The sequence below is a fragment of the Hemiscyllium ocellatum genome, chromosome 5 (assembly GCF_020745735.1).
Source record: "Hemiscyllium ocellatum isolate sHemOce1 chromosome 5, sHemOce1.pat.X.cur, whole genome shotgun sequence".
Lineage (NCBI taxonomy): Eukaryota > Metazoa > Chordata > Chondrichthyes > Orectolobiformes > Hemiscylliidae > Hemiscyllium > Hemiscyllium ocellatum.
Genome location: NC_083405.1, coordinates 69,781,020 through 69,793,386, shown reverse-complemented (window position 1 = coordinate 69,793,386; position 12,367 = coordinate 69,781,020). Strand labels below are relative to the sequence as shown.

Sequence of the window (12,367 nt, the reverse complement as noted above, 5' to 3'; positions counted from 1 at the left end):
CAGTTATATAAATTTTGTATAAACTGCAGATAGCTGGGGTCTTTCGTAAATGATAGCCTGCCATCCTGAAACTAATCCATTTATTCCTTCTCTCCATCTTCTGTCTGTTAACCAATTCTCAAATCTATATTAAGTGTACTACCACCAAACCCATGCACTCAATGAATAAGGCACAGAGAATATTATTGGTGCTTTCTTGATTGTCTCAGTGGTGGTTCTCTTAATTCTACATCAGAAAGCTCCGATGATTTCAGTACTTAATCTAACTTCAACATTTAAGGTGCACTGCATTACTGGAGGGGTCAATACTTTATTGGGATGTGAGATCTGTGACTGGTCAATCTGCTTTTGGTTGTGTTCGGTGCAAGACAGATGTTAATGAAGATGATAAAATAATTACCTTTTCCTTCAAATGGTGTCAGAGTGCCTTACAACCACTTAAACAAGCAGGCATTGTTTCAGGTTAAAAGTTAGAACTTCCAAACATGTATTATTCTCTCAATGAGGATATATGGCATCTAAGAATCAGCCTATATTATTACTTAAATTCTAATTGGGCCCTGATTCCAAAATTTCTGATACAAGTTCTTTATTTGTATCACAACATCTGTCCATTACTGTTACTTTGAATACTTGCATTGCAATTTTCTCAAGCCTGATTTTCTCACATTTTTCTGAATCTGCCACTTCAACAGACTATCTCCTACAATCTCTTCTCACGTGTTTTCATCCCCTAAAATTATATTGTCAGCATAGGAAAAAGAATAGGAATGGGAATTTTTAAGCATGGACAGGTACTGAAAACAACCATTAGGCATAGGGATTCGTGTAAAAGGGGTCCACTGATAAGCTGATCACGTTATGAGTAAGATAGTTGTGGGCTTCTTCTGCTCAAGATTCTTTGTTAACTGCAGTAGTCATCTGATGTAAGTAAATTCATTGTAATTTCTTACCCAAAACACAGTGACCTTTTGAGCTATGAGTATTGGTGCTGTTTCAGTGGCAGAAGAGATATCTCCACCCTTTCCCAGCAAAGAGAAAGTACTTAAAGGTTAATGCTGATCAGACATGATTCACTATCTGCAGCTTGCCTTACGAATACAGACCAGGCTCGAGATCCAATTCCCAATGAATGGTTATTCCGGCTGGAAAATTACAGAGGTCACGAATCAGATGTGTGACTGCTCAGAGCCTGATTGCCTCCTCTGTTTCCCTTAGAACAAGCCTATGCACTATGTTTACTAACTCTGCATGATTGTCTGAAATGAATACATTGGGAAAAGTTGATTTGTACACTTGACATAATTCATTCATCAATGTTTCATCTCTGTTTTACAAAGAGGACAATAATGTTTTTACTATTATGTTTTGAAAGTGCGAGTCAGCTCTGGATGGACAGCATGGACGGTGTTGGTGTGTTTTTCGCTGGAACGGAAAGAGAATTCCTGGCTCTCCAGAAGTGAGAGGTGATCCCCAATGCCACCGGCATGAGAGACATGTTACAGCATCAGCCGAACAAAATAACTGAAGCGTCTTAAAAAACTGAGGCGGCAATAACAACTTTGCTTTTCTCACACATGTTACACCAGAGCATTTGAAGGTGACAACCATAGGTTACAGTTATCTTTCATGTATGTAAGCTATTTATTTCCTGCTTTTTTTTTAGTTTAAAGATTTCTTTTTGAAAATCACATTTAAAATAGCATCTATCTAAATTGTCCAGTGAAATAATCTACTGTTGCTAGTTGCACTTTTGGTTCACTATTAATGCGCATGAAAATAATTTTACATTGTGAAAAATGCATGAGTTGAGAAAAGTATTATCTAAACAGTCACTGAATACACTGCAAGTCACTATGTATAAACAATGTTAATAACACATTAATGTTACAAAAGGATCTCATGGCATTAAAATAATAGAAAGCTTAAATCTTACAAATTGCTGCCACTGCTAATTAACCATTGCCTCTATTAGAATTATAACATTTTCAAGGCATAGATCCATTCCTCATGTTAGAGGCCAATATTTTGTAAACCAAAAGCATAGTAGTGTGTTTCAAGGTGATACATGTCTTCAAGTTAAAATAATTTTTATTAACTGCCCAAACTTCATCCTTGTGCTTAGTGACATCAGTACTCTTCCCTTTAACACACTCCTATATACAATATTCATAGAGAAAATGAACTCATTGGTGCTGGTTTTCTCTCTGTTTAAATGCATTCATACCTGTGAAATTTAGTTGTTAATTATAAACAAAAGACAATTAATTTATTCTTATGATGTGAAAGTACACATATCACATATTTCACTAATGATTTTTAATATGAGGGAGTCGAGGGTTTTGGGAAAAGACAAGAAAGTGGAGTTCAGGATTATCAGGTCTAATTGAATGGTGCAGCAGACTTGATAGGTTGAATGGCCTATTTTCCGCTCCTTTGTATATGAGCTTGTAATAGTGGCAAGGTTAGTGTTGGCTGTTTGTGCTTTTAGTCATTAGCTGAAGGTAAATCATATGCCCACTTTCCCAAAGAGTGTGAAGAGGTTTTATTTTTGCTATAACAATGAGTAGTGATTGATATGAATTTCAGCCTTTGCCTCCAAAAGCAGCTTTGTTTCAGTCTAATTGTCATGCATCTGTCAAGAAAAAGGTGGAAATATTGATGTGCTCAGCACTTGTAAGATAGCAGTAGAAAATCCAGCATCAACCTTCAGAGGATTAAATGAAAAAAGTCATAAAGCTGTCTGAAGTGGTCAGCAATTCCTGGGTTATCATTAGGAGTGACTAAAGCTGGAACAAACACTTTGCTTAATCCTCTGTTAGCATATTGTTTTCTAAAAAAAATGTCTGCTATAGTTGTGGACAGCCTTCTGCAACAATAGTCTGTCATCTTTGTCAGGTCTCAATTCTTATTGAATGGTTATAATTTGTCTTTGCAATTTTACTGTGAATGAATGAAACTAATTTTCTACTGTATGCATCGTTTCATGTATTTTATGTATTGGGCAGTTATAAACAAAAAACAATTGCTCGTTTGGGTTTTCCTTAAGTGTTGATATTCTGGACCAAAATGTGTGAATTCAAATCAGTCACAAAACATGATGCAGAAGTAAAGAAAGTTTGTAGTGGGGTAGTTATTAAACAACAGTATTACTTTACTGATTGTATGTGAAGTTGCCTATCAATTATTGCTTGTAACACATTGGCTCAGCAAAGACTGGAGAATGTGGGAGTAAATTTGATTTCCTGTACCTGCGGAGTTTTTGGACAATGTCTTAATACCCTATAACCACTAGATGGCACTCATATGCTTGTTCAAATTTTCTCGAGTTTCAAATTGTTTCTAATGAATCAAAATTGTTATATGGTAACATATTTTCTTTTAATGTAACTGTATCACCAATTTCCTTTATATGATTTAGATCCACAATTAGTCGATTCTCGAGTAATCTTTTTGATTTCTGTAATGATGTGGTACAAAATTAGCTAATGAACTTGTTGCTGTAGAAAAAAAACAATGCTTCATGTCTATTCAGTTTAAATAATGTTTATTAAAAAACATAATTATATTAAATACAGACCATATTCTAACAGAATATTCATTTCATTTAAGGAAAAATAATCATATGACTTTTTAGTAACATGAAAGCTTTTTTTTTAAAAGAACAAAGTCTTTTTTAAAATTTTATAGAAAGTTTTACCCGTGAAGGCTAGTTTCCTGTTTCAGACCTGCAGAACAAGACATTTCAAAATATGTAGTATCATACACTAATTTTTTTTATACATAAGAGCACAAAGTCTGTCAGGATCAAATTGGTCACAGGCAGTTTTTAAATAGTCAAGTGGAGATTCCCTGATTCCTTTCTGAAGTGCCTTTTCCTTGGGAACTGTAGTGCAGATTTCTTGGGAATTAAAAAAAACTCCCAGTTTTTCAGGGAGCTGGAAGAATATGTGGCAGGATAGAGCTGTAACATCTGGGCTGAAGAAAGCCCCCTTTCTCAACCTAAACCGGCAGCAGAACTCACAGCTCTAGAACACAGGCAATCCATGTCTACTGCCAATTGCTCGGAGGTCTCTGATCAATCAGTGTCTCTTGCTCATTTTCTTTCTTTCTCTCTCTCTCTCTCTCTCACATACATACAGAATCCATGGGAGCAGCAGGATACCTCACTTACTCTCAAAACTATAACAACGCAATTCTCCATTTCTTTCGTAGCTCGGCAGCCGAGTACCATATTTGTCCACACACCAGCATAAGCCTCGCCTCCTCCCTTTAGATGATCGACACTGTGGTAAAGAGAAGAGTGTCAACAATTTAAATGAATGGTCATGTCATTTTCCCTTTAACTAAATGATAGTTACGAACAGGAAAATTACTTCGTAAAAGCGTTAAAGGATCCATATCATTGAGAGAGGTAGGAATGCTCACAGTTAACAAGCATTTGTGTTACACTTATGAATTACGAATCTTACAGGAGCAGGTTGTGAAGCATTGCAGCCTTACTTTGAATGGCTTCAACAGGTGCTGCACTGAAACATCCTTAAAGTGTGGTGATGTATCATAGTGGTGTAATGGTAGACTTTGGACTTAAAATTAGCTAAGCATCACAGCAAACTGAATCGTTTAGCAGCTTCCAACCGAATATTAGGACCCTGCTTGATTTTTCTCTTACATCTTCAGTACATTTGCAGCGTATCTCACACCTTAGCTAAGATGAAGGTTATCCATTCCTAAATTTAAAACAGAAATACCCAGCAGATCTGGCAGCCCGTGTCACAACAGAAACAGAGTTAATGTTTCAGATTTCAGAAATTTTGTTCCATCACAGATCTGAGATGTTAACTCCATTTCTCTCTCCAGGCCTACTGACTATTTCTGGCATTCTTTATTCAGATTTTTCACATCACAGCATTTTGTTTTTCCACTTCTACATAGCTAAAATATAAACAAAGCAGGCGCCCACTGCTGCAGTCTGCAGATGATTGTTCTCAGTAATGAAGATTCCATCTACCACAAAATGTTAGGTGTCCACTACCTGCTAGAATAGTTCAGAAATTGGAAGCTTCAGAGTGAGTTATCCACTTCTTAATGTGCTTACAACTGGAACTCTGCAAAATCTCTCCACCAGAAAGGTACTGAGGCAAAATAAAATCCCAAAACTGAGGTTGATACAACTCTTTTGGGCAAGGGTATTAAGTGGCACAGACAGGAATAGACCATAATCCCAAAAGAATGATAGAAAAGGCTCAAGACAGTGAAAAGCCTGCCCCTGTTCTGATGTTCCTGAATCAGTTGTTTTCAGCAGCAGTCAGGATTTTCTAACACAGATTAGCTGTGTGGTTGCATCTAATTCAAAATTTGGTCTCAAATTATCATGAGACTTACACAAATCCTACTGGGTCAATGCTCACAGATATTGAAGTCAGATCAATTGCAAGTGACAGGATGTTTAGTCACTTGAAATGATGCCAATTTGCATTCCATCCCTTCAGTCAGCCAATGCACTAAACTTTATAGATGCAGAAGGGATGGAATAGTTGTGACAGGGTCACACTATCTCTAATTCCTCGCTCCAAGTACTACCAAAATATGCAGAAGTTTGAGGCCAATCTTGGGTAAAAAGGTGAATGTTGGACATAACAGATGCACAACAAAAAAGGTGTTTAAAAAAAAATGTATGAATCATGCCCCAAAATGAATTTGATTGTAAAATCTTTTCATTCACCTTCAATTCTATGTTACAGACAAAATATCAAAACGAGCTACTGATCCCTTATTAATGCAGCAAAGAAATCACAAGGGTGTTTCTGCATTTTAGCTAGTACATGATCCATATGCCGGACATTTGTTAAGAACAGATCAAGATTGTTTTGTTTCTAGACAACTTCAGGAGGTACATCCTACTTATAATTAGGAAAATAAATATTTATCCAATGGAAAGAAAAAGGGAAAGCAAGCAGTGATGGGGAAGAGAAACACAAACCTGTTTTTTCTTGTAGAAGCCTTTCTTGTCACAATTTGGAATGTATACACCTCTGGGGCTCAGAATGGATACAGCTTTCAAATTATTTAGGATGTCTTCCATTTCTCTACGACAAGGACCCTGATAAATATAGACAGAATAATCTCAATCTTGGTACATGGAAAAGGATCAGCTTCCTTTAATGAGATTAAAACAATTTGTTCAGAACAAACAATAAATAAAATGTTTGAATTGTTTTCAAACTTTTGGTGCACTGGGATAAGAATTACAATGGTTGCTTATGTTTAGTGACATTTCAAGTACATTTTGCTGAGTTCCTGTGTGGAACATTTCCTGTGCAAATGTGAACACACTGAAAACACATTAAAATAAGTCAAAATGCTGCAATGGAAATCTTAGGTGCATTTATAATACTACTCCATAGAGACCAGGGGAAGGTCTTATTCTCTGTGGTAGAGGTACAAGTGCAGAATTTCATTTCACAATTGGAGGGAACTTCCTGATGAACAGAAACTCAAAACATATATAAGTGTAATAGAAAGATGCATTGCTCACTCACATATTCTGTGTCATGTTTTATTTCTGAAGAAAAGTTGGTAGTTTCTGTGTTCTCTGCTTCGTTGTTGATTTTGTACAGCTGAGATTTTCTTGATGCCTCTTTCCGCAGCAGTTTATTATGCTGCTGGTGATTTTTACTCTCTTGCATTCGGTGTGTGTTGGGACTCCACTCATTCCCAGAGTTACTGGCATTCCTTTCATCCTCTGAACGGTTGGTATTTCCTAAATTGTAAAAACAAGAGACACACCAGTAAAATATGGTTCAAAAATCTGGTAGAGCAAAGATCTAATTTAGTGTATAAAAGGCATGATAACTTTACTGAAAGAGGGGCGGGGAAGAGCTGGCAACAGGCAATTGTAGTGGTGCTTTTTAAAGTATAAAGCCTCTCAGTAGACTGCTTTGCAATATTCTATTCCACCAGACGGTGGTGAGCTAATATCGCCAATGTTCATGCTCACTCCAAAGTACTGGTGTCTTGCTAGTATTGTTACCAGTATCTCAAAGTTGTACCCCAGTGAGCATTCTGGTTACTAACTCTTCAGTATTAAAAGTTTTTTTTTAAAAGTTCATTTCGTACGAATAATATCATTGCAGCAACCAGAAGATAGGAAGCTTTAAAGACTTGAAAGCAACCCCAATGCCAGTGCCGAGATACGTGCAGTTGGGGTATTCCACGTGCATGAGCAAGCGACTTCTCCCAATCCTGACGTTGAAAGCATCTAAACTGAAAAAATGTGCACATTGCAACGCTCGGTTCTGTTACCAAGAGTACAATTTAAATATTTCGAGTTAGAAACTATTTTAAAAGAAATACTGCCAAACGTGCCTTCACTGGAGAAAAGGCCAGGCAACGCTCCTTGTTTAAAACACATAAAGAGCCAATGTTGCCATTTCTCTCAAGTCCAACAGTGAGGCTACTGTTCACACACAGCCCTCGGGTTAACAGCCGCTTCCGAGCGGGTCCAGAATATAAATTTAGCATCAGGTAAGCTGCAATCATTCTATCGCAGTGATGATGCAATCCCTGGACCTGGGCTTAAGTTAACATAGTTTAGAGAACAGAAGTAAGGTCAAAGCTGCACGTACAGTTGCTCATCTTCTAAGATAGTAGCGCTTCTTAGCACCAATAAGCACCGAAAGTCAAAGCAGACCTTTTCTTTTGTAAACGAAGTTATTCACAAAAGTGAGTGACTGCAGCCGCTACAAACCTGAAATAAATTATACAGAGTTAGCTTTCCCTCTGCAAGTGCGTGGATTTGCCAGGGGGACGGAGAGTACCCAGTTCCTTACCTGCAGCGTTCAGGATGCGGACTTTGGCCGTCTGGTTAGTGCAGAGACCCCTGCCTTCCAGCAGCGCCTGCAGGGGTCTGCTCTCCCCTGCCCGGGGCAGACAGGTGAAGCCGGAGGCGCAGCGCTCGGTGTAGACGCCGCACTGCTGCCCCTGGCGGAGGGCGCAGGTCATGCAGCAGCCGCAGCCCGGCTCCCGGACCGGCTGGCAGTCTCCCTGCAGCGGCTTGCACTGCGCCAGCGCCCGGGCGTCGCACGACTCGCAGCGGACGATAGGTCCCAGAGAGGCGGCCAACTTGACACTCAGCGTCGCCACGGCCAGCACACATAGCGCGTACACCATGGTCTCCTCACACAGGCTCGCCGAGCGGAGGGGTGGGGAGTGGGTTCAACCCCTTTTGCAGAGAGCTCCTCACACAGCAACAAAAAAAATACAGCAAAATAAAAATCAAAGGGAACAAAGCGAGTTTGCTGCTCCACGGAATTCAGACCGAAAGAAAAGTTTCCTTTTTTTATTATTATTTCACTTTCTTTCAGATTAACTTCAGCAGCTTGCACTTTCTTCGACTCCGACAAACCAGGAGCGAATGCAGGTTCTCTTATATCAAGAAAGACGAGATCCCGCCCCCCGGAATATGAATAATTCACTCGGCTCCCATTGGGTTTCCCTAGTTGGTTATTTGCTGATACAGGTCTCGGGGCGGGGCAAGCTGGTTTCTCCTCTCTCCTCCCTCCCCATGCGATACAAGTTGTCCGAGTGAGTGCCAGCTCGGAACGGAGCGAAGCAATGCCCAGTCTCCTGTCGGGGCTGGGGCAACATGTTGGGGCGATTTCAAGCTGCAGGAAGCCACATAAGCTTCCAGCCATCGACAGACCGTCACTTTGCCGTAGATTAAATCATTCCTTCAAATAATAGTTCTCTTTCTCTATGAAACAGTCTCACCGAGCTGATTAATCTGTAACCCGCACAGATTGATGATTAAAGTCGATCATTTTGCAAAATGATGGATGGGGACTGGCCTCAGTCAAGCGGAAAGACTCCATGTAACTTAGACTTTGGTTCACCTCAGCTGAATGAAATGACTGTGCCCCGCTGGTTTCCATTGTTCAGTGTTCAGTGGTCGGAACAGTCAGTCCCACACCATGCGTCTCCCTCCCTCAAAACCAGCCCATTCGAACTTGCTGAAATGCAAACCCTCAGCAATCTCTCAGCAACATTGTCACGTTCGCCTCCTTTGCTTCAGGAGATAACCCAAACCTAGTTTTTTTCTCTCTCTCTCTTTCCCCCTCTCACTCTGTGAACAAGCAAAGTCGCCATTGGCAGCTGAGAGTTCAGAAGGAAGTCCGAAGTTCGATTCAAGTTTATTGAGAATTTTGAGATTAGTGAGAAATGTCGCCTTTTGGACCGGGTTGGCTGCCTTCTGGGCTCCGGTTACCTATAGAGGAGTTTGATGAATGGGCAAATGTTTCACCTCGCAGATTTGGCACCGTGCGCGGGTTTTAAATCGTTTGATTCAACATTGGTGTTTGCAAAGCTGTGCCAACCTCTCCCCCCCCCCCCCCCCCCCCACACACACACACACACCCGCAAAAACATTTGTCTTGTTTTACCCTGGAGAAGAGAGTGGGTTGAGACGGGGTTGGTGGGGGGCGGGGGGTTGCTGGCGGCAGTGAGGCGTTGACGGAAAAGTTGTTCTTGTTGCAGTTTGGGGAGGACTCCAGCACTGGAGCTGCCTGCTGCCTCTTGGCATGCGCTTTCACCCGAGCAGGACAGGCCAGGCATCGAGCCTGGGATTGTTTAAACCGTCTCCTAGCAACCGCGCACACCCTGAGCAAAAGCCTGAATACATGAGGAAAGTCATACAAAGGCATTCCGAGTGGTAGCTGCTGCACGCTGCCTGTAAGTCCCTCACAGTCTCTGTCTGAATCCCACCCCCCAACCTCCAAAACCTGCAGCCCATGAAGCAAAGCACCTGGGTTTAGGAGCTCACAGCGCAGTCGATTCTTAAGTGCATGAATAATAGTTGTACAATGAAAAATAAGTAGCTGTTCTCCAATCTTTTGAGCGGCTGTTTCTTTTCTGCACATGTTCCCCAACAGCTAGGGCGACGTACTCAAAGGAGCGGAATCAGGTCTGGATGCATTAATGTTCGAAAATGAACCCCACTGGTTTGAACCTGGATTGTGTGTTAACTGGAGGATGCGTGGAAAGGGAGTGAAACGTGGGAGTGAAAGAGATGTTTGGGGGTTGAAGGTTTGGAGGTGGAGGCGATTCTGCGACTGGACGTATTTCCCTCCTCACTGATCTTATTGATCCCGCACTACCCCGTCAGCAATCCGCCCGAATCGCCCCCAGACTTCGGGAAGGAAGTCGTTATACCCTCGCTGGGTGAACTCATCTCCTGGCTCCTCTGCATCTAAACCTAAGTAGATAAGATTAGAGTTAAATAACCCCCTCCAAAATGCAAATCCCCTCTCAATGTTGACGCAGAATCTGTGATCTGTATTTGGAGTCTCACCCCCTCAGCTCGTCTCCAGCCCCTTTTCTCGCTGCGTGGCCACTAACTGAGGGCCTTACTGTGGACCTCCCCGCGTAACTTTATCTACTACGGATGCTGCCGGATGCACTGACTGTTTCTGGCAGTTACTGTTTTAGAATTGAATTACTGATTCTTACTCGTTGCTGTGGGTAAGATTTTAATCACTCAAACACCGGTTCTTCCAAGTGCGGTTCATGGAGGTTTAACTTGTACTTTGGAGATTCCTGTACGAAGTTCTGCCCATTTATATTTCGGTGCCCTGGTTAGAAGCCAAGATTCCATTCTAATTAACGAAAGTTACTGAGATTTGGCTTTTTTGTTTAAATTTTGACCAGCTATTTTTGGTGGGGTGGAATTTTCCTCTTCTTCCATGAGTTCCACCAGTGTTCATTAGTGGTGCCTTTTGTATCAATCTGTCCCCAATCCATAGGCTTGGTTTAAATAAATAACTATAAAAACCCATGCCTGTGTTGAAAAAAGTGAGGCACGAGGTAAAACAATCAAGTCAAAGGCATAATAGGAGGCGTGCGCGAAAACTTTTGAGCTCGAAGGAGGGAGACAGTGGCAGAATGGTAGCTTTCTCTCCCTTTCCCATTTACACACACTAGTAGCAGCGTATATCATTTCTAAGATGCACTACAAAAACTCACCAAGGTTCCTTCCACAGTAACTTCCAGACACGTGATCTCCACCATCTAGATGCACAAGGGCTGCGGGTGCATGAAAACACTAACACTCGTAAATTCCTTTCAGTGCACAGGGAGACAGTGAGCACTGCAGATGCTGGACAGTCAGAGGCGAATACCTTGGTGCTGGAAAGCACAGGAGGGCAGGCAGCATCCGAGGAGCAGAAAGCATCGACTCTCCTGCTTCTGGGATGCTCGCTGACCTGCTGCACTTTTCCCAGCGCCATGCTTTAAAACCCTTCAGGACATAGAACATGCTGATTTGGAACCATTTAGCTGATCCTTCACTGCGGTTTGGTTAAAGTCCTGCAACTCCCTTCCTAACAGCATTGTGAATGTTCCAAATGGACTGTAGTAGCTCAAGAAAGTAGTTGACTACAAACCTCTCCGGGAGGGATGGGTAATAAATGTTGGCCCAGCCAGTGATGACCATATGTGCCTCACATATGATGAACAGCTGAGGATCTTGGGATTGTTCTCATTAGAATTTAAAAGGTTGAGGGGAAATCTAGTAGAAACTAAAAAAAAATGCATGGCTCAAAAAGGGTAGACACTGGGAATTTGTTTCCATTAGGCGGGGAGACTAGGACCCATGGGCACAGCCTTAGAATTAGAGGGAGTCAATTTAGAACGGAAATGAGGAGACATTTCTTCAACCAGAGAGTTGTGGGCCTGTGGAATTAATTGTCACAGAGCGCAGTGCAGGCCAGGATGTTAAATGTCTTCAAGGCAGAGATTGATAAGTTCTTGATCTCGCAAGGAATTAAGGGCTAGGGCAATGGGAAGAGTGCAGATAATTGGAGTTGAAATGCCCATCAGCCATGAATAAATGGTGGAGTGGTCTTGATGGGCTGAATGGCCTTACTTCTACTCCTATGTCTTATATCATTGATTCAAAGCCCATCATGTCCAAACTTTAATTCAAATGATAAACCTGGGACTAAACATCAGTCTTAGTGACAGTGGCAATGATTCATAAAAACCTATCCTGTTCACTAGGGAAGGAAATAGACCGGACATTTCTCTCTGAAATAGCTCAAGCAAGCATTCAAGGACATAAAAAGATGAACAATAAATACTGGCCCAGCCAGTGATACTGAATTATGACGAAAAAAGTAAAGATAACAAGGAGAACAGGGATGCGCATATAACCAAAGAATTCTGGAAGGAAATTCCAGGTTTTGGGGCCTTAGTACCTGGTGATATGGCCACTGTTGATGAAGAAATGGAGGAAGGGGTGAAAAGGCTATAGTGAATGATGGTGGATATAGCAAATATTAGGTGGGGTACAGGTTATAAATGGCAAGGAGAG

At 41.4% G+C, this 12,367-nt stretch overlaps 2 protein-coding genes across 2 annotated transcripts in view; one reads left to right on the top strand and one right to left on the bottom strand.

Annotated features, from left to right (window-relative positions):
- LOC132815735 (insulin-like growth factor-binding protein 4) overlaps positions 1–3,513 on the top strand; it is a 91,691-nt gene extending 88,178 nt beyond the window's left edge. The window contains exon 4 of the mRNA XM_060824848.1: positions 1,376–3,513. Within this exon, the coding sequence (XP_060680831.1) occupies positions 1,376–1,528 (153 nt within the window). The 3' untranslated portion in view covers positions 1,529–3,513. The remainder of the gene's footprint in view (positions 1–1,375) is intronic.
- A 599-nt stretch (positions 3,514–4,112) lies between these two features.
- On the bottom strand, positions 4,113–8,422 carry igfbp3 (insulin-like growth factor binding protein 3). Its single transcript, XM_060824849.1, has 4 exons — positions 7,833–8,422; positions 6,543–6,763; positions 5,984–6,103; positions 4,113–4,286 (listed from the first exon to the last, which is right to left on the bottom strand). Exons 1-4 carry the CDS (start codon positions 8,170–8,172, stop codon positions 4,167–4,169), a joined length of 801 nt encoding a protein of 266 aa, XP_060680832.1. The 5' UTR covers positions 8,173–8,422; the 3' UTR covers positions 4,113–4,166.
- Between the last annotated feature and the right edge of the window lie 3,945 nt (positions 8,423–12,367).